The sequence below is a fragment of the Salmo salar genome, chromosome 10, assembly GCF_965601325.2.
Source record: "Salmo salar chromosome 10, fSalSal1, whole genome shotgun sequence".
NCBI lineage: Eukaryota > Metazoa > Chordata > Actinopteri > Salmoniformes > Salmonidae > Salmo > Salmo salar.
Window position 1 is genome coordinate 116,608,800 of NC_138300.1, and position 23,132 is coordinate 116,631,931.

Consider the following 23,132-nt stretch of genomic DNA (forward strand, 5'->3'; position numbering starts at 1 on the left):
AATGCTGTTTTTGGATATAAATATGAACTTGATAGAACAAAAATGCATGTATTGTCTAACATAATGTCCTAGGAGTGTCATCTGATGAAGATTGTCAAAGGTTAGTGCATAATTTTAGCTGGTTTTCTGCTTTTGGTGACGCCTGTCCTTGAATTGAAAATGGATGTGTGTACTTTTTTGGCTATGTACTCTCCTAACATAATCTAACTTTATGCTTTCGCCGTAAAGCCTCTTTGAAAATCGGACAATGTGGTTCGATTAAGGAGATGTTTATCTTTTAAATGGTGTAAAATAGTTGATTGTTTGAGAAATTGAAATTATTAGATTTTGTATGTTTTGAATTTCCCGCCTTGCTAGCAATCCCGTCAGTGGGATTAGGTTACCCTCGATCCCCAAGACAGCAACACATAATTGGGTTACAAGCAATATGGTGTCTTGTGAATAGAAAACTAGACGGAAGGACAGAGTCAACACAGTGCTGCAGAGGTTTCCTAAAGAAAAACAAAACAATAATTTATTCTCATTTCATTTTGCAATGATCACAATTATACCACACGTTTACCTGGCTACAAGTGTGCTAACTACATATTACTCGAAATAAGACCCTTGACGTAAAACAAATACAGGAGTTGGTTTCAAAGTTCAAATTTACAATATTTTAACTGAAAATGAGGCGTTTACAACAAGTACATATTATGCAGTACACTGAACCAGACTGGAATGTGTGTAGTTATTGTATATGGAAACCTGATTTCACAATTGGGAAATGTACTGCCAAGTTATGAGTCCTGCACACCGGCAGTCATCCAATCCATAACTAGTAAGTACAAGGGTACGGAGTGTGCGTGTGCTACTCAACGATCTGCCATTGTTAAAACATAGTACTCTTAACTTATTTTAAGGTGAAGCTTGAGCTCAACTTTGAGCAGCACCAGAGAACAATAGTCAGTTCATAACAAATGTTTTGAATTTAATTGGAAACTGTTTAGGTTATGTTGAGAAACTTTAACATTGTACAATATGGAAAAACAAAGGATAATGTGAACATAAATATGCTAAATCCTATGACGAGAGGGTGTACCAGTACTACATTGGAACTCCTGATGCATTGCAGTAATGTAATATAATACCAAAGAGGGGTAACATATCACAGCTTGTCTTCAAAGCCTCTTCAAATGGTTGCAAAGGGAAATGCAAATGGTCCACAGTTTTTTTGATACATTCTTGATTTGGCTAAAGTATCTCAACATTGGTCCCTTTTATGCAGGTAGAAAATGTAAGCATTCAATCCAACTTCTCTCTTTACTATATTGTTTCGAAGAAATGTATTATTATTTGGTAAATCAATGGTTGTACTTTTAGTTGGATGTGTGTGTGGAATCAGCAGAAAGTCCTGAACGTTAAAACTTAAACATTAGCCATTTGGATTTTCAAATAAGTGTTCACATCTTAAAGTTTTCGAACAGTCATTCTGATTCACATCTAAAATCACTTTTTGAGTGACTAAAATATCACCCATAATATCTGTTTTGGATAGAAATGGTCGAAATGTGAGAAACTTTTTCTCTCATGGCTAACAACCAGAAAGTAATTACAAAAAACAGACTGAGAAGGAGGGAAGCTTATATTCATGAGCTCACCTTGAATGGCATCTATTTGAAATGTCAAGCAACTTGGATGCAGTGAGCAGTGTTGCAGTAAAATCATCTCAAGCAAATTTGGTGATACACAAAGCAAGTCAAACAACATTGAAATTGCATTAATGATGTCAATCTTTTTTATATAAGTTTCCCTTTTGGCATGTCTCTTGTGATGCGGTTCACAGCAGTACTGATGGATGTGTTGACATGACGACTGCATCGGAGTTTTGAACGACCCTTCTCTTATTAAAATGAGAGAGTTAGAGTGATGTCACCCTATCCCCTTAATAATCCCACCTCCTGAATCTAAGTTTTTGACATGGTGGGGGGGACCAGTGACTCTATGATCAAACTTGATCAATGTAGAAGAACCAGTCATTTTTCATACTTTGATCTAGTTTCATCCAAATATTATCCAATTTCATGAAAAACATTATTTTGACTGTTCATGACCTTTAAAGGGATACTTCGGATTTTGGCAGAGGCACTTTATCTACTTCCCCAGAGTCAGATGAATTTGTGAATACCATTTGTATGTCTCTGCGTGCAGTTTGAAGGAAGTTGTTAATAGCGCAATGACTAAGTCTATGGGTATATTTTTTACATTTTTTTTAAATTTTACCTTTATTTAACTACGCAAGTCAGTTAAGAACAAATTCTTATTTACAATGATGGCCTACCCCGGCCAAACCCTAAACCGGATGACGCTGGGCCAATTGTGCTCCGCCCTATGGGACTCCCTATCACGGCCAGTTGTGATACAGCCTGGAATCGAACCAGGGTATGTATTGATGCCTCTAGCAATGAGATGCAGTGCCTTAGACTGCTGCGCCACTCGGGAGCCCAATCTGCTAGCATGCTAACTGACACCTATAGACTTCCAGTCATTGCGCTAACGCTAGTGAGCATTGGCTTGCGAAACTTTCCTCTAGCTTCCTTCATACCAAAATCCCGAAGTGTCCCTTTTAGGACAAATCAAATGGCTGGTTTATCAAATCTAGACCTGCAAGAAGTAGGATTTCTGTACTGTACATTCAATTGAACGCCTCTCCCCCTGAGGGAGTACATACAAATATTCTGACCTTTGTGGGTTGGAATCACTGCATAACAGAACAGAAATATGAAAATAATTGAACATTATGCAGGTAATTACATTTACAGGATGAACTAAGAAAAATAATTGCTCAGTAATCTCATACAAAAGTGTTTCTGGAACAGAGTGAAATAATGAAAAACAGATTTTTTTTAATGCCATGGAAACCATTGGATAAAATTCTTTAGAAAATGCTATTTTTCGGGTAACAAAGTTGTGAAAAATATTCCTATCGCCCTCATAAAAACGCCACATTGAACGAGGCAAGTATATAATACCACATGGGGTACTGTAGATCAGTGTTTCTCAAATTCCGGTCCGGAGACCAGCACCGGTCCCTGGGATGTTGCTCACCGGGGTAGGGCCATAGCTTGCTGGTTCCTGGTATGAATGCGGTTGAGAAACACTACTATAGATTGTTATGTGTTAGTTGTATATTATACAGTGGTGACCGATAGGAAGGCCTTATGTACTTTGGCCCTGGGGTCATCAGGGGCTTTGGCCCCGTGAGTCATCAGTTCCTGAATGGTCATCCAGTTGTCCAGGATCTTCTTGTTGCACTTCTTCATCATCTTCCTGTGGCTCAGTTCAATGATGTTGACCTCCTTGGGTCCTTCACTGCTGCTCTGAGGACTCTCCCTCAGGCTCTCCAGTCGGCTGCGCTGCATGAACTCCCGTCTCCTCCGCTGTTCTTTAGCCCTGACCAGATGCTGCTTCCTCTCCTCTTTACTCCAGTACCGCCCCATCTTCATCTCGGACATAGCATCGTCGTCCGTGGTCATCCCTCCGCTACGCTCCTCTTTGATCTTCAGGGCGCGTTCCCGTAGGATCTTGTCCCTGATGGGTCTCTTGGTAATGTAGCGCGTGCCGTCCGAACGGATTTTCACCTTCCATTCCATCTTAGGCTCGATGGCAGGGCTCAGCTGGGGCTCCTTGACCCCACTGAGCAGGCTGAGCTGGCTCTGGGCGTACTCCGCAGCTGAGCGCTGCTGAATCAGCTGCATGTAGCTCTGGTAGTGGCGAGCGTGGGCTGGGATGTTGACGTTGGGCTGGCGGTGCTGGGAGTCATGGGACGGGGATAGGTAAGGGATCTGGGAGGCCCTGGGAGGAGGCTGAGGCTTCACCTTCCAGTTCCCAAACCCACTCCTTTCGTTGTCTGCAGGGGCCACCTTGTCCGACTCTGAGGGGTAAAGGCTGTGATCGGGGCTGCTGGCCTTGCCTGGGATGGGGGCAGAGTGGAGAGGCCGGCGTTTGGGGCTGGGGCTGGGGCTGGCTGTGGTGTGGAGGCTGGCCAGGCTGCTGTGGAGGTTCCTCTGGTTGCTGAGGGTCACCATCCTCCTCTGAAGGGAGTGCTCAGGGGAGCGGTCCATTGCCAGCGGCGTGCTGCGAGAGCTCTCTGCAGTGTTGTAGGCACTCGAGCTGTCCTTGTCTGACTTCTCCGGCTTCTCCGGACACTCGTTGATGTCCACCAGCTTGCTTCTTCTAGGTGAGTCATTGCACCCCAGGTGGGAGCTTTGGTCCTTGGGTGTGGGGCAGACAATTTGGGGAAACACTTGCTGCCCCTGGTCCCACTGGGACCCCACCGGCCCCTTGCCGAGCTTGTGTGCCTGCATGATGTTCTGGCACTCTAGCTCGATGCTGCGGAGCTCGTCGTTGAGCATGTGGAGCTCACGCTGCACACCACCGGCCGGCTCCCCCAGCCTACACTCTATAGTGCTGCGTCTGCTATAGATCAGGTCATATTCTCCGCTGTTACGGATCTGACACTTCAGCTCCAGGAGCTGCTGGAACCGATCGCCATCCTCTGCAACATCCTCCTCTTCTTCCTCCTCCTCCTCTTCTTCCAGACGTGTGGGACAGTCCTGTCTGTCCCTCAGACACTGGGAGAGTCTCCGTTGGATGTGGGTTAGGAGGGCGTTGTGGTCGGGGGCGTCGATGCTGTTCCTTAACGACATCCCCAGCCCGCTGTCCTGAGTTCTGGAGGAACAGGTGGCAGTGATATCATCCTCTTCTCCATTGGCCTGTAATAAAGAAAAAATGATATAATCAGTACTGAAATTACCCCTAATGTAAAGAAATAGGTACAAATCTTGAATAAGATACATAACTATACTGAACAAAAATATAAATGCAACATGCAACCATTGGGTAGCCAGGCCAAGCCAATCAGAATAAGTTTTTCCCCACAAAAGGGCTTTAGTATTATTACAGCACTCCCCCCAGTGTAGTTTCTGAAATTTTGAACGTCTGAAATAGTTCTGAACTTCTAAGTCAGTGCTTTGGGTTCTCGACTGGGATTCCCTCCATTCTTGTGGAGTTCTGTACCACTACGGTTCTCCCCTGGGATTCCCTCCATTCTTGTGGAGTTCTGTACCACTACGGTTCTCCACTGGGATTCCCTCCATTCTGTGGAGATCTGTACCACTACGGTTCTCCTCTGGGATTGCCTCCATTCTTGTGGAGTTCTGTACCACTACGGTTCTCCCCTGGGATTCCCTCCATTCTTGTGGAGTTCTGTACCACTACGGTTCTCCTCTGGGATTCCCTCCATTCTTGTGGAGTTCTGTACCACTACGGGCTGCGCTGGGATTCCCTCCATTCTTGTGGAGTTCTGTACCACTACGGGCTGCGCTGGGATTCCCTCCATTCTTGTGGAGTTCTGTACCACTACGGGCTGCGCTGGGATTCCCTCCATTCTTGTGGAGTTCTGTACCACTACGGGCTGAGCTGAGATTCCCTCCATTCTTGTGGAGTTCTGTACCACTACGGGCTGCGCTGGGATTCCCTCCATTCTTGTGGAGTTCTGTACCACTATGCTGCCACGTTCCCCAATAGCTTTTCCGTCTTTGAACTTCCATATCTACCCATTCACAGCCTGCTAATCTCTCAGCAAAACACACCATTTTTCCAAGGGTATTACATATTTTCACAGGTTTTCAAAGAATCTGAGGGTGGACCATAGAGACCCTAAAAAAAATTCTATAGTACATAAACTCTTTGGTGTGTCACTTTAGTGATGAGCAGTTGTCTAGTCTACCATGCTTTACAGGTATGTGCAATGTGTGGGAGAGTGTAAGACAAATTGTGATAAACTCTTTGGCCTATACCTGCGGCAGTATGGTCTCACCTTCTCCTGTTCCTCCTGAAGTGCCTCTAGCTCCATCTCTTCTCTCTCCAAGAATTCACTGGGTTCATCATCCAACCACGCTTCCTCCAGCTAGAGAGATAGAGAGAGAGTGAGAGATAGAGAGATAGGATTTAAACCAGAATATGAGAAACCCTTACACCATCTAGCTGTCCGTTCTCAGCGGTGTGCACACACACTAGGGATGTGACAAATGGAAACATTTTCTTAACATTTAAACTGCCATTTTTTGGTGGATTTTCCATTAAAACGGTAAGAAAAATGTATAAAATCCCACGTTAATTCACAATGCAGCTGCACTGCTGCCAGCAGTGGTTTTGGTCTGACGGTGCGTCCCTTTCAGATGGTTAAGCGTTGCACCTGCACTACCATTACTGCACTTCAATTCCACCTTGCAAATTTTGGATTTCCTTTTCGTTTAACTTCTCAAAGAATTGACATACAGGACTTCGCTGCTGTTGCTTACCTTTCTCTGCCATTTTTCCACGACGATGACATTGTGGTGGAGAGTTGACTCCAAAATAATTTATTCCTCGACTCCTTGCATTTACATTTACATTTAAGTCATTTAGCAGACGCTCTTATCCAGAGCGACTTACAAATTGGTGCATTCACCTTATAATATCCAGTGGAACAACCACTTTACAATAGTGCATCTAAATCTTTTAAGGGGGGGTTAGAAGGAATACTTTATCCTATTCCAGGTATTCCTTAAAGAGGTGGGGTTTCAGGTGTCTCCGGAAGGTGGTGATTGACTCCGCTGTCCTGGCGTCGTGAGGGAGCTTGTTCCACCATTGGGGTGCCAGAGCAGCGAACAGTTTTGACTGGGCTGAGCGGGAACTGTGCTTCCTCAGAGGTAGGGAGGCGAGCAGGCCAGAGGTGGATGAACGCAGTGCCCTTGTTTGGGTGTAGGGCCTGATCAGAGCCTGAAGGTACGGAGGTCCCGTTCCCCTCACAGCTCCGTAGGCAAGCACCATGGTCTTGTAGCGGATGCGAGCTTCGACTGGAAGCCAGTGGAGAGAGCGGAGGAGCGGGGTGACGTGAGAGAACTTGGGAAGGTTGAACACCAGACGGGCTGCGGCGTTCTGGATGAGTTGTAGGGGTTTAATGGCACAGGCAGGGAGCCCAGCCAACAACGAGTTGCAGTAATCCAGACGGGAGATGACAAGTGCCTGGATTAGGACCTGCGCCGCTTCCTGTGTGAGGCAGGGTCGCACTCTGCGAATGTTGTAGAGCATGAACCTACAGGATCGGGTCACCGCCTTGATGTTAGTGGAGAACGACAGGGTGTTGTCCAGGGTCACGCCGAGGCTCTTAGCACTCTGGGAGGAGGACACAAGGGAGTTGTCAACCGTGATGGCGAGATCATGGAACGGGCAGTCCTTCCCCGGGAGGAAGAGCAGCTCCGTCTTGCCGAGGTTCAGCTTAAGGTGGTGATCCGTCATCCACACTGATATGTCTGCCAGACATGCAGAGATGTGATTCGCCACCTAGTTGTCAGAAGGGGGAAAGGAGAAGATTAATTGTGTGTCATCTGCATAGCAATGATATGAGAGACCATGTGAGGATATGACAGAGCCAAGTGACTTGGTGTATAGCGAGAATAGGAGTGGGCCTAGAACAGAGCCCTGGGGGACACCAGTGGTGAGAGCACGTGGTGCGGAGACAGATTCTCGCCACGCCACCTGGTAGGAGCGACCTGTCAGGTAGGACGCAATCCAAGCGTGGGCCGCGCCGGAGATGCTCAGCTCGGAGAGGGTGGAGAGGAGGATCTGATGGTTCACGGTATCAAAGGCAGCAGATAGGTCTAGAAGGATGAGAGCAGAGGAGAGAGAGTTAGCTTTAGCAGTGCGGAGAGCCTCCGTGACACAGAGAAGAGCAGTCTCAGTTGAATGCCCAGTCTTGAAACCTGACTGATTAGGATCAAGAAGGTCATTCTGAGAGAGATAGCAAGAGAGCTGGCCAAGGACAGCACGTTCAAGAGTTTTGGAGAGAAAGGAAAGAAGGGATACTGGTCTGTAGTTGTTGACATCGGAGGGATCGAGTGTAGGTTTTTTCAGAAGGGGTGCAACTCTCGCTCTCTTGAAGACGGAAGGGACGTAGCCAGCGGTCAAGGATGAGTTGATGAGCGAGGTGAGGTAGGGGAGAAGGTCTCCGGAAATGGTCTGGAGAAGAGAGGAGGGGATAGGGTCAAGTGGGCAGGTTGTTGGGCGGCCGGCCGTCACAAGACGCGAGATTTCATCTGGAGAGAGAGGGGAGAAAGAGGTCAAAGCACAGGGTAGGGCAGTGTGAGCAGGACCAGCGGTGTCGTTTGACTTAGCAAACGAGGATCGGATGTCGTCAACCTTCTTTTCAAAATGGTTGACGAAGTCATCCGCAGAGAGGGAGGAGGGGGGGGGGGAGGAGGATTCAGGAGGGAGGAGAAGGTAGCAAAGAGCTTCCTAGGGTTAGAGGCAGATGCTTGGAGTTTAGAGTGGTAGAAAGTGGCTTTAGCAGCAGAGACAGAAGAGGAAAATGTAGAGAGGAGGGAGTGAAAGGATGCCAGGTCCACAGGGAGGCGAGTTTTCCTCCATTTCCGCTCGGCTGCCCGGAGCCCTGTTCTGTGAGCTCGCAGTGAGTCGTCGAGCCACGGAGCAGGAGGGGAGGACCGAGCTGGCCTGGAGGATAGGGGACAGAGGAAATCAAAGGATGCAGAGAGGGAGGAGAGGAGGGTTGAGGAGGCAGAATCAGGAGATAGGTTGGAGCAGAGGGAAGAGATGATAGGATGGAAGAGGAGAGAGTAGCGGGAGAGAGAGAGCGAAGGTTGGGACGGCGCAATACCATCCGAGTAGGGGCAGAGTGAGAAGTGTTGGAGGAGAGCGAGAGGGAAAAGGATACAAGGTAGTGGTCAGAGACTTGGAGGGGAGTTGCAATGAGATTAGTGGAAGAACAGCATCTAGTAAAGATGAGGTCAAGCGTATTGCCTGCCTTGTGAGTAGGGGGGGAAGGTGAGAGGGTGAGGTCGAAAGAGGAGAGGAGTGGAAAGAAGGAGGCGGAGAGTAATGAGTCAAAGGTAGACGTGGGGAGGTTAAAGTCACCCAGAACTGTGAGAGGTGAGCCATCCTCAGGAAAGGAACTTATCAAGGCGTCAAACTCATTGATGAACTCTCCAAGGGAACCTGGAGGGCGATAAATGATAAGGATGTTAAGCTTGAAAGGGCTGGTAACTGTGACAGCATGGAATTCAAATGAGGAGATAGACAGATGGGTCAGGGGAGAAAGAGAGAATGTCCACTTGGGAGAGATGAGGATTCCAGTGCCACCACCCCGCTGGCTCGATGCTCTAGGGGTATGCGAGAACACGTAGTCAGACGAGGAGAGAGCAGTAGGAGTAGCAGTGTTATCTGTGGTAATCCATGTTTCCGTCAGCGCCAGGAAGTCTAGGGACTGGAGGGTAGCATAGGCTGAGATGAACTCAGCCTTGTTGGCCGCAGACCGGCAGTTCCAGAGGCTGCCGGAGACCTGGAACTCCACGTGGGTCGTGCGCGCTGGGACCACCAGGTTAGAGTGGCAGCGGCCACGCGGTGTGGAGCGTTTGTATGGCCTGTGCAGAGGGGAGAGAACAGGGATAGACAGACACATAGTAGACAAGCTACAGAAGAGGCTACGCTAATGCAAAGGAGATTGGAATGACAAGTGGACTACACGTCTCGAATGTTCAGAAAGTTAAGCTTACGTTGCAAAAATCTTATTGACTAAAATGATACAGTACTGCTGGCTGGTGGAGTAGGCTAGCTAGCAGTGGCTGCGTTGTTGACTTTGAACGTGTAGCTGGCTAGGTAACCTCGATAGTTTCAGTACTACACCTTGTCATGATACAAAGCAACTTTGTAGCTAGCTAGCTAACATAACACTAATCAAGACGTTCCTTGTAATGTATTTAGTTTCTACAATGCTGCTCGTCGGTAATAGTTGGCTGGGTTAGGAAAAATGGCGTCGCGGGGGACGGAAATAGCTGGCTAGCTAACCTCGATGGCTGGCTAGCTAACCTCGGTAATTACTAAACTACACAATTATCAAGCTATGACAAAGACAACTAAGTAGCTAGCTAGCTAACACTGCACTAGTCAAATCGTTCCGTTGTAAAGTATTAGTATCTACAGCGCTGCTAGTCAGTAACGGTTGGCTAGCTAGCAGTGGGTTAATGATGACTAGGTGTGTTGACTAAGTCTGGCGCCGCGTCGCGGCTGGCTAGCTCACCTCGATAATTACTCAAACTACACAATTATCTTAGATACAGAGACAGCAAAGACAACTATGTAGCTGGCTAACTAACACTAACACCACACTAATCAAGTCGTTACGTTGTAATGTAATAGTTTCTACAGTGCTGCTATTCGGTAGAAGTTGGCTAGCTAGCAGTGTTGACTACGTTAGGAGGACAAAGATAGCTAGCCTCGATAATTACTCAATTACTCTAAACTACACAATTATCTTTGATACAAAGACGGCTATGTAGCTAGCTAAGAAGAATTGCTCATATCAAACAAATCAAGCCGTTGTAGTGTAGTGAAGTGTAATATTACCTGTGGAGCGATGCATCTAAATGCATCTCTCTCACCTCTCAGGTCAGGTGCACGTCGACTTCCGATGTCAACTCCCATTTCTGAGTGTCAAGACTCAATTCCGCTAGGAATCGACTCCTAAGATTCAGTATTTTTGGAATGGAGGAGAGCATTTCATAGCAAGTGTGGGATGGAGAGAGAGGGTAGGGGCACAGTATAGGTAGGTTGGCCATCAGGCACTAGGCATATCGATCTGCAGTCAAAAGCTGTATCTCGCAATGGGCTGTATCTTGCAACTTCAGTAAAGCAGTAAAAAAATGAATAGGCTAGGACAGTGGTCACCAACCAGTCGATCGCGAGAGTATTCCTAGTCGATTACCAAAGATGTATGTAAAAAAAAAACAAAGTAGTTCTAAAGGAGTTTTTTCCTTTCGCCTTGCATTCTTATTTTATTTTTCCTTTCGCCCTGTTGGCTGTAGGTGCACTTGATTCAGCAGCCATAGCGCAGGGAAGGCAAAGTGTTCCCATTTGGAACCATTTCATGTGTCTGAAGGTAGAACTCTGCCCAGAGAGCAAATCAGGCCCAGAGAGCAAATCAAGTGCACCTATTGGTCTACCACTGGCCAATCAGATAGCTCAGATCACTGTGTCTGCACAGTTTCCTTGAGCCTCAAAAGCCTCGAAAGTTGATACTGTGAGTTTTCTAAACTTTTAAAACCATGACTAGCGACTGAATGAATACAGTAAATGAGCTGCTGTTTTTATGAGTAAGTTCATGTTTAAGTTGTTATTCATCACTGTCAATACATAAAATGTGTGTTCTCTCTTCTTCCACTCATGCTACAACCAGCGGTGCAGCTGTAATGAATGAGTATAGCAAAGTGTTCCCATAAGCTTGCATTCTTCTTATTATTAGTGGCTTGTTTCCTTTTTAATATCAAGGAATATTTCACTTCCTCTGGTCATTCCTTCCTCTGAGTAACTTGGTGTAAGTTGGTGCATGAGGCAGAAATAATGCAGAAATAATGCAGTGCGACGTCAGTTTCGTCATCAGCTGGAAGACTGTCCCCTTTTCTCAGCGGAGGGAGGGAGAGAGAGATGGTGAGTTGGGTGAGAGGCAGCCTCACCTCTGCTCCCTCCCCTCAGACTGACCATCAGATGCAGGCCATCAGTCCAGTAAAATGAAAAAAAGCTAATTATTATGCTCACTCCACTGTGCCTCACAAGTAATATAACAAATGATCTATTACCAGTGTGATCATATACCTACCAGTTTTAAATATCATTTCAAAATGGTCTGAGAAGAACAACATTGACAGGGCAATTCAAGCATAGCCAATATGCAGTGATAATGTATTGGGCCTATAGCTTACTGTACAAACCTCATTGCTACAGAACTGTTTTTAATTGGTTAATGTAGCACAGGTTAAGGTTTTTTAAGTCATATTTAGAAAACATCTGAGTGGTAGATCTGGACTTGCATTTCGACTCAGAAAGTGATCTCGACTCAGAAAAGGTCTGTGACCATTGGGCTAGGATATTGAAATGAGTGAGATGTAACACTTCGCTCTCACACAATCACACATAGTATCTGTGCATGTGAACGGGTTCGCTTCATGCCATTCACAGCATGGTAGCCAGGGCACCAAAACAGTGGAGGGGTTGAGCCTCTCCGTTAAGGATCCCAGTTTCATTTAAAGTGTTCACACCCCTAACACACACACACACACCATTCGCCATGGCCTTGGGCCTGAGCTCAGTGCATATTAGCCTGCCATTAGTTTTTATGGCGTACCGTTGGAAGTCGATTAAATAAAACACGATGTGAGGTGGTGTCCATGGCCTATACAGGAGCATGTAACAGCCCTGCAGTGTTTCATCTAAGAAACACAAGTGGTATATTTATGTTTTGGCTGTTGTGTATAACTCAGGATGTCATGAATAAAAATAGCTCTAATGACTGCTCTATTGGTCCTATGGACCTACAGTATAGACCTATCTGTGTTTACCGTACGGGTGTGTTAAAGGGATATTGGTCCTATGGACCTACAGTTTAGACCTATCTGTGTTTACCGTACGGGTGTGTTAAAGGGATATTGGTCCTATGGACCTACAGTTTAGACCTATCTGTGTTTACGGTACGGGTGTGTTAAAGGGATATTGGTCCTATGGACTTACAGTATAGACCTATCTGTGTTTACCGTACGGGTGTGTTAAAGGGATATTGGTCCTATGGACCTACAGTATAGACCTATCTGTGTTTACCGTACGGGTGTGTTAAAGGGATATTGGTCCTATGGACCTACAGTATAGACCTATCTGTGTTTACCGTACGGGTGTGTTAAAGGGATATTGGTCCTATGGACCTACAGTATAGACCTATCTGTGTTTACCGTACGGTGTGTTAAAGGGATATTGGTCCTATGGACCTACAGTATAGACCTATCTGTGTTTACCGTACGGGTGTGTTAAAGGGATATTGGTCCTATGGACCTACAGTATAGACCTATCTGTGTTTACTGTACGGGTGTGTTAAAGGGATATTGGTCCTATGGACCTACAGTATAGACCTACAGTATAGACCTATCTGTGTTTACTGTACGGGTGTGTTAAAGGGATATTGGTCCTATGGACCTACAGTATAGACCTATCTGTGTTTACTGTACGGGTGTGTTAAAGGGATATTGGTCCTATGGACTTACAGTATAGACCTATCTGTGTTTACCGTACGGGTGTGTTAAAGGGATATTGGTCCTATGGACCTACAGTATAGACCTATCTGTGTTTACCGTACGGGTGTGTTAAAGGGATATTGGTCCTATGGACCTACAGTATAGACCTATCTGTGTTTACCGTACGGGTGTGTTAAAGGGATATTGGTCCTATGGACCTACAGTATAGACCTATCTGTGTTTACCGTACGGGTGTGTTAAAGGGATATTGGTCCTATGGACCTACAGTATAGACCTATCTGTGTTTACCGTACGGGTGTGTTAAAGGGATATTGGTCCTATGGACCTACAGTATAGACCTATCTGTGTTTACCGTACGGGTGTGTTAAAGGGATATTGGTCCTATGGACCTACAGTATAGACCTATCTGTGTTTACCGTACGGTGTGTTAAAGGGATATTGGTCCTATGGACCTACAGTATAGACCTATCTGTGTTTACCGTACGGGTGTGTTAAAGGGATATTGGTCCTATGGACCTACAGTATAGACCTACAGTATAGACCTATCTGTGTTTACTGTACGGGTGTGTTAAAGGGATATTGGTCCTATGGACCTACAGTATAGACCTATCTGTGTTTACCGTACGGGTGTGTTAAAGGGATATTGGTCCTATGGACTTACAGTATAGACCTATCTGTGTTTACCGTACGGGTGTGTTAAAGGGATATTGGTCCTATGGACCTACAGTATAGACCTATCTGTGTTTACCGTACGGGTGTGTTAAAGGGATATTGGTCCTATGGACCTACAGTATAGACCTATCTGTGTTTACCGTACGGGTGTGTTAAAGGGATATTGGTCCTATGGACCTACAGTATAGACCTATCTGTGTTTACCGTACGGGTGTGTTAAAGGGATATTGGTCCTATGGACCTACAGTATAGACCTATCTGTGTTTACCGTACGGGTGTGTTAAAGGGATATTGGTCCTATGGACCTACAGTATAGACCTATCTGTGTTTACCGTACGGGTGTGTTAAAGGGATATTGGTCCTATGGACCTACAGTATAGACCTATCTGTGTTTACCGTACGGTGTGTTAAAGGGATATTGGTCCTATGGACCTACAGTATAGACCTATCTGTGTTTACCGTACGGGTGTGTTAAAGGGATATTGGTCCTATGGACCTACAGTATAGACCTATCTGTGTTTACTGTACGGGTGTGTTAAAGGGATATTGGTCCTATGGACCTACAGTATAGACCTACAGTATAGACCTATCTGTGTTTACTGTACGGGTGTGTTAAAGGGATATTGGTCCTATGGACCTACAGTATAGACCTATCTGTGTTTACTGTACGGGTGTGTTAAAGGGATATTGGTCCTATGGACTTACAGTATAGACCTATCTGTGTTTACCGTACGGGTGTGTTAAAGGGATATTGGTCCTATGGACCTACAGTATAGACCTATCTGTGTTTACCGTACGGGTGTGTTAAAGGGATATTGGTCCTATGGACCTACAGTATAGACCTATCTGTGTTTACCGTACGGGTGTGTTAAAGGGATATTGGTCCTATGGACCTACAGTATAGACCTATCTGTGTTTACCGTACGGGTGTGTTAAAGGGATATTGGTCCTATGGACCTACAGTATAGACCTATCTGTGTTTACCGTACGGGTGTGTTAAAGGGATATTGGTCCTATGGACCTACAGTATAGACCTATCTGTGTTTACCGTACGGGTGTGTTAAAGGGATATTGGTCCTATGGACCTACAGTATAGACCTATCTGTGTTTACCGTACGGTGTGTTAAAGGGATATTGGTCCTATGGACCTACAGTATAGACCTATCTGTGTTTACCGTACGGGTGTGTTAAAGGGATATTGGTCCTATGGACCTACAGTATAGACCTACAGTATAGACCTATCTGTGTTTACTGTACGGGTGTGTTAAAGGGATATTGGTCCTATGGACCTACAGTATAGACCTATCTGTGTTTACTGTACGGGTGTGTTAAAGGGATATTGGTCCTATGGACTTACAGTATAGACCTATCTGTGTTTACCGTACGGGTGTGTTAAAGGGATATTGGTCCTATGGACCTACAGTATAGACCTATCTGTGTTTACCGTACGGGTGTGTTAAAGGGATATTGGTCCTATGGACCTACAGTATAGACCTATCTGTGTTTACCGTACGGGTGTGTTAAAGGGATATTGGTCCTATGGACCTACAGTATAGACCTATCTGTGTTTACCGTACGGGTGTGTTAAAGGGATATTGGTCCTATGGACCTACAGTATAGACCTATCTGCGTTTACCGTACGGTGTGTTAAAGGGATATTGGTCCTATGGACCTACAGTATAGACCTATCTGTGTTTACCGTACGGGTGTGTTAAAGGGATATTGGTCCTATGGACCTACAGTATAGACCTATCTGTGTTTACCGTACGGGTGTGTTAAAGGGATATTGGTCCTATGGACCTACAGTATAGACCTACAGTATAGACCTATCTGTGTTTACTGTACGGGTGTGTTAAAGGGATATTGGTCCTATGGACCTACAGTATAGACCTATCTGTGTTTACTGTATGGGTGTGTTAAAGGGATATTGGTCCTATGGACTTACAGTATAGACCTATCTGTGTTTACCGTACGGGTGTGTTAAAGGGATATTGGTCCTATGGACCTACAGTATAGACCTATCTGTGTTTACCGTACGGGTGTGTTAAAGGGATATTGGTCCTATGGACCTACAGTATAGACCTATCTGTGTTTACCGTACGGGTGTGTTAAAGGGAGAGTTTAAAAAACTTTTACTGTGGTAAGAAAATTAATATTGGGGTAAAACTGGTTGTAAACTCACCTGTATTTCTGGTCTGGTGACCAGTAACACAATGTTCCTACTGTACTGTATCTCTGTGTGTGTGTGTGTTGTGTGGTGTGTGTGTGTGTGTGTGTGTGTGTGTGTGTGTGTGTGTGTGTGTGTGTGTGTGTGTGTGTGTGTGTGTGTGTGTGTGGTGTGTGTGTGAGCTCACCTGTATCTCGGGCCTGGCGACCAGCAGTACGAATTTCCTAGTATCTTCACTAGAGAGCACCGCTACAGCCTCCTTTCTGTCCTGCACATCCTGACCATTGATCTGGGGAAAACACAACACACACTGTTATTCACACAGACACACACACTAAGGGAAAGGCCACTTTCCCTCTTTAATCTCACTCAAACACCGTAGAAAGAGCCAGCCAGGTTGGCAAAAAGCTAAAGGTACTGTACAACAAGACAGTCCTTCCTGTGCATCTGCAGTCTGTGTCTACTCCGCATTCCATAGCAGGCCAGCCAGGCAGGCAGGACCAAGCTTTGATTGATTATGAATGGGACAGTAGCCATGGACCGACCGTTTGCACTAGAACGGCTCTGCTCCTGAAAGCATCTGTAGTAGTCCATGGACCGACCGTTTGCACTAGAACGGCTCTGCTCCTGAAAGCATCTGTAGTAGTCCATGGACCGACCGTTTGCACTAGAACGGCTCTGCTCCTGAAAGCATCTGTAGTAGTCCATGGACCGACCGTTTGCACTAGAACGGCTCTGCTCCTGAAAGCATCTGTAGTAGTCCATGGACCGACCGTTTGCACTAGAACGGCTCTGCTCCTGAAAGCATCTGGCATCCGTAAGCAACGCGCATTTATACATCCAGACGCCCCACACAATTAACTGGGCCGTGACGGGGGGGAGTCCGCTTTCCTCTGCCCAGAGTAATGGCCCTGTCAGTGGGGGATAATAGTGGAGGGATGGGGTGGTGGCCTGGATCACAACCACTAACCCAAACCCCTCGCTTTGACTCGCAGCTCAAACCAGTCACACAACACATGTACTGCACTGCACAGAAGACACACGGACAACACACACAACGCGGCAGAAAATTAGGGAAGCAGCAAGTGCCGGCCGTATGTCTCACCAAACAGTGCTTACCCTTCCTCCATCCTCTTCCTTTAATTACAGCTCTTTGTACCCATCTCTCTCTCTCTCTCTCTCTCTCTCTCTCTCTCTCTCTCTCTCTCTCTCTCTCTCTCTCTCTCTCTCTCTCTCTCTCTCTCTCTCTCTCTCTCTCTCTCTCTCTCTCTCTCTCTCTCCTCCCTCCCTCCCCCTCCCTCCCCCTCCCTCCCTCCCTCCCTCCCTCACTCACTCACTCACTCACTCACCCCTATTCAGAAACACATCACTGAAAACAGACCACTCTCTGAAAAACATTATCGTCTACCTCTGTCCTTAACTCCAAAAGCTTTTCTTCTCTCTCTATAGCATTCTCACTCACGTTACTGTAGCAAGCTTCTGCCTCCCAAAACCATTACTGCTCTGTCTAAAGCACACTGTTTATACCTACTTCCCATTACCACCACTCTCTCTACAAGGAGCTGTCAATCTGCCTCTCCCTCCAAATATATGACTTAATTCTATTCCTACCTCCCAAAACACCAACCTCACTAGGATCCTGAATTCTGTATATTACATCTAAAAGCATCCCCCTTTTCTGTGTACACAACTTTCCCTGAACCTTGAATTGAGGACAGCTCCACTGACTCTGTTGTTTGGGCCTCTAACCAGTCCACTGGAAGACTCTCCTAGGAGGGTACTAGTAGCCTCCAGGTAGGCTGGACAATAGAACGAGTCAAAATTCACCCAAGGCTGAAAAATGGCAAAAGAACATTGGCTTAGCTGGAACACTAGCGCGAGCTCATACATAATGAATGGTATCGAACGTTCGCAGAGCATCTTCTGACTGGAGTGATGCTCAGAATTCAATTTCGCCTAAATGGCACAAAAATATGTATCCCTTTTTTATTTTACCACTACAATCTGTTCTTAGGATGAAACTGAAAAATACCAACTTGTGTAGAAAGTAAACATCCGCACCTCGATGGTGCCAAGTGTGCTTATGTCTGCATAATGAGGAAGTAGGAAAAAAATGAAAACTTCAGACTATTTTGTCTAGTGATCAATGACAGCAGAGTATGCTACCCAACCTTATGTAATTAGAAAGAGGTTTCCGACTAGAAAAAATCGAAATATACAAACTGCGAGATATTTGGCGAAATAGACAGATATACCTATATTTCCCCTATAGGAATCAATGGGACGACCTCAGAGTTCCATGAGTAATTTTTTGTTGTTGTTTACGTTTCAACGTGGGCTGGTCTCATTGCCAACAATAGTGAAGCAGGCCTTGTGACGTAGAACAATGGGCTGGGAATAGAATGTTCGGAAGGCGAGTTGGTGCCACGGTGCTCAATAGAACTAACTGGAGCTGGCAGGGTGAAAAATGCCCTAATTTCTAAACTATGGCAAACAGCGTGGACATATGGTAATATTATGAAACTGGGCTCCATGGCATATGCTTTGAACTAGTTTTTATTTTTTTTAAAGCATTGTTAACCATTTCATGTGTCCAGCCTACTCCAGGGTTCCCCGACCCAGGGATGGAGCTAAGGGTAATAACATGGAGGGAACTCTCCGTCTCCCCTAGGGGTTTGTGTGTGTACACGTGAATGTGTGTGTGCGTGGGCGTGTTATCCAGAGGCGGGTGGGGGATATTTCCGGACTAGGTGCATCCCTAAACTGCTCTTACAGCGCTTAGAAAGCTCAGTCGAATGCTGAGTCGATAACTAAAACAGCCAGGGGGACATTTCCTCATCGCTAACTGTCACAGAGTGGATGAGTTTCTCTTTTACTGTGACGCCATTAAAAATGAATGGGTTCTTGTGCTGGGAGTCAATGGCAGAGGGAGGTGAAATAAAAATAGGTTTATGCCACCTCTGATGAGGGAGGAGAGAAGGCGAGAGAAAAATGAGAGAGAGCAAGAGTGATGAGAGAGGAACATATAGAATGAAATGGTTTCCTACCTGTAAAATGTGGTCTCCTTCTCTGATGCGGCCATCCCTTGCAGCGATGCTGTTTGGCCCAACCTGTTTGGGGTTTGGGAGAGCTTGTTAGATTCAATGCTTAGAGGGAACACAAAATTGCCTTTTGGAGTTTTGCCAAAATGCCTTAATACAGCATCCCATACACAAATACATATATACCTTTACAGAAAATACTAAGTTATAAAAGCATTGTCTAAAAGTCTTATGATATCCAAGATTCATTTAGTCCCCAAAATAATTATAGAACACCTCAGTAGGTAGTACAATCTACTCTTATACATTACGTCCAGACAAAGGATCTCTTTCAACACCAACTGTTGATTGGTTGAAGCCACTGCAGCCAAAGAAATACCTTTGATGTTAGAATGTGTTATAGCATCTGTCCAGCCCAGGTATCAAGGCCACTTTACTTCTGCAGCAGCTAAATGAACAGCGTTATAAAACCTGTCAGGACATGTGTACGCCTGGGGATTGTCGAATAGACTATTACAATCAGGGACTACACAGTGTGTGTGTGTGTGTGTGTGTGTGTGTGTGTGTGTGTGTGTGTGTGTGTGTGTGTGTGTGTGTGTGTATGTGTGTTTGTTCATGTGTATACTTGTATACATGTGTATGTTTCTTTATCAGTTGGTTTCTCTGCTGGGGTAAACTCTACCTTCCATCGATGTAACACTCCAGACACAAAGAAAATACATAGTATGTATCACAGCCTTCCCTACACAGCCTTTCCTACACAGCCCATCCATGACTCAGCCTTCCTTACACAGCCCATCCATGATTCAGCCTTCCTTACACAGTCCATCCATGACTCAACCTTCCTTACACAGTCCATCCATGACTCAACCTTCCTTACACAGTCCATCCATGACTCAGCCTTCCTTACACAGTCCATCCATGACTCAACCTTCCTTACACAGTCTATCCATGACTCAACCTTCCTTACACAGTCCATCCATGACTCAGCCTTCCTTACACAGTCCATCCATGACTCAACCTTCCTTACACAGTCCATTCATGACTCAGCCTTCCTTACACAGCCCATTCATGACTCAGCCTTCCCTACACAGCCCATTCATGACTCAGCCTTCCTTACACAGCCCATCCATGACTCAGCATTCTCTACACTGCCTTCTCTACACAGCCCATCCATGCCTCTTCCTTCCCATGCCTCTTTCTTCCCATGATTCTTCCTTCCCATGATTCTGTGTTCTAATGATACTGAACGAAGGGGTAGGCCACTCCTTCAACTCTGCCTTCTGGAGCCATTTGTTTCACTCTGTCCAATCAGGCGGGATCTCCTGAGAACGCTGGGCCAGCCTGAGTGTTCCATTTTCATGGTGCATCTGGTGTGTGTGTGCGTGCTCGCATGTCTGGTCAGTCACAAAGGACCGCTCATTAGAAGTGCTACTCTGAGGTCAACGGGCTGAAGAGGGACTCTGCTCTCAGCTCTGGCAATTGCCTGACACACAGAGTGAATCTCAAAAGTATATTCCTCAATTCCTCGCATACCTACTGACATATTTAGAAGGAGGGTGAGGAGAGTGGATCTGAGGAATCGAGGAAAATACTTTGGAGATTCATCCACTGTCAGAACACCAGCAGTGGCTGGAGTAACACGAAACAACTTTCACAAAACAGCCAATCAAATTGAAGCTGCTTCAGTGATATTGTTAGAGAATTCTAAACTCACCCATGTCACCTGCTGCTTTACATCGTGGTTTCACTAGTTGTGTTGATCCAACCACATGGTTATTGTAACAGCATAGATATAGACAAAATGTGGCCTGTACAATTTAGCTAGCTAGCCAAAATGACATTGCAAACACCAACACAGCTAGCTAGCTAGCAACCAGATAACAAATCTAGCAACGAATTAAACTAGCTAGCACAGTTCATGGTGGACAATTTCAGTTGAAACTGGTCAGGGAAAGCTTCACTTTGAAAATTGTATTTATTGACTGCCAAACATGTACATAAACCATGACTAGCCATGATGCCAATAATGTGTATACATTTACCGTTGTGCTAATGTCTCTTCTGTCAACCTTGATCACGGGTTGCACAGCACTGAGTGTGCCAACTGTGTTGACATGATAACTGGGTCGGAATTCCGAACCTTTGAATGGATCATATGACAAAAGTATTTGTTTTGATTGGCTGTTGCTTGCAACAATTATTATTTTCTTTATTATAATTTTTTTATATATATATATATATATATATATTTTTTTTGCTTGCAACTAGTTGCACAAAGTTGAAAAGTTGCAACCAAGTTGCAGATTAGTTGTTTATTAGTTGCAGGGGGGTGTGTATCACAAAGAAATCAAGAAGCAAGTAACCAAAGATGCGTGAAAGTTGCTTCTAACCCCAGCCAAAGTCTTATGAAAGGCTGGCTTGTTTTTCGCCTGAGGGGGTTGCAATGTATGCAATGGTTGCATAAAGAAACAAATCTATAGGCACATATAGAGGGATAGAGTGTAGTAAAAATAACTGAGGCTCATTAGAACGTGTTGAACCATCAATTATTGATATAATGAAACGGACGTCAGTGTGCTGCTAACAGTGTGCTGCTAACAGTTTAGCTTCCTTCATTGTCCCTGTCCCCATACCGGGCTCCAACCAGTGATCCTCTGCTCGCAAGACACGTGACCACCCTCCTTGACAACGTACCAACCATTAGAAAAATATTTAATTCGATAGCTCCATCGGCGACATTTCAAGCTAGCTGTGGAGTGAGATTATGGTACTTTCTTAACTCTGTTACATTAGAAAAGCAATTTCAATTGACATTCTAGTTTTATAAAGATCCTGATAACCAATATAGGTCCCACGTTAAATTAACTAAAATCAAATCAAATTTTATTGGTCACATACACGTGATTAGCAGATGTTATTGCGGATGTAGCGAAATGCTTGTGCTTCTAGCTCCAACAGTGCAGTAATATCTAACAAGTAATATCTAACAATTACACAACATATACCCAATACACACAAATCTAAGTAGGAATGAATTAAGACTATATACATATATGGACGAGCAATGTCAGAGCGGAACTGTTACGCTCCTTGTTGGAATGAGACCGAGTTGCAGCGTGGTAGGCGTACATTTTACTTTTATTAAAAATGACACCGGAAAAAACAACAAAATACAAAAACAAACGTAAAGATATATGCAGTGCAGAAAGCAACTACACACAAACAAGATCCCACAATCACAGGTGGGGAAAAAGGGCTGCCTAAGTATGATCCCCAATCAGAGACAACGATAAACAGCTGCCTCTGATTAGGAACTATACTAGGTCAACAAAGAAATAGAAACATAGATATGCCCACCCAAGTCACACCCTGACCTAACAAAATAGAGAATAAAAAAAGGATCTAAGGTCAGGGCGTGACAGTACCCCCCCTCCCCAAAGGTGCGGACTCTGGCCTCAAACCTGAACCTATAGGGGAGGGTCCGGGTGGGCATCTCCTCTCGGTGGAGGCTCCGGTGCGGGACGCAGACCCTGCTCCGCTTGAGGCTCCCCCACTTCCGTGGAACCAGACCGTGGATCGTCGCCGGAGGCTCTGGACTGGGAACCCCCGCTGGAGGCTCTGAACTGCCGACCGTCGCTGGAGGCTCTGGACTGCCGACCGTCGCTGGAGGCTCTGGACTGCAGACCGTCGCTGGAGGCTCCGGGCCTTGGATCGTCACTGGAGGCTTCGTGCCATGGATGATCACTGGAGGCTTCGTGCCATGGATCATCACTGGAGGCTTCGTACCATGGATCATCACTGGAGGCTTCGGGCCATGGATCACCACTGGAGGCTTCGTACCATGGATCATCACTGCAGGCTTCGTGCCATGGATCATCACTGGAGGCTTCGGGCCATGGATCATCACTGGAGGCTTTGTGCGTGGAGCCGGCACAGGGCGTACCAGGCTGGGGAGACGCACTGGAGGCCGGGTGCGTGGAGCAGGCACAGGTCGTACCTGGATGGAGAGACGCACAGGAGACCGGGTGAGCGGAGCTGGCACAGGATATACTGGGCCGTGGAGGCGCACTGGAGGTCTGGAGCGTGGAGCTGGCACAACCCGTCCTGGCTGAATGCTCACTTTAGCCCGGCAAG

General features: G+C 45.8%; 1 protein-coding gene across 1 annotated transcript in view; it reads right to left on the bottom strand.

The window, feature by feature from the left end:
* Positions 1-481: 481 nt before the first annotated feature.
* The window catches only part of LOC106561624 (PDZ domain-containing RING finger protein 4), a 176,465-nt gene continuing 153,814 nt past the window's right edge, over positions 482-23,132 (bottom strand). The window contains exons 5-8 of the mRNA XM_045688468.2: positions 19,002-19,064; positions 16,142-16,243; positions 5,861-5,950; positions 482-4,754 (exon numbers count right to left, since the gene is read on the bottom strand). Of these exons, the coding sequence (XP_045544424.2) occupies positions 3,171-4,754; positions 5,861-5,950; positions 16,142-16,243; positions 19,002-19,064 (1,839 nt within the window). The 3' untranslated portion in view covers positions 482-3,170. The remainder of the gene's footprint in view (positions 4,755-5,860; positions 5,951-16,141; positions 16,244-19,001; positions 19,065-23,132) is intronic.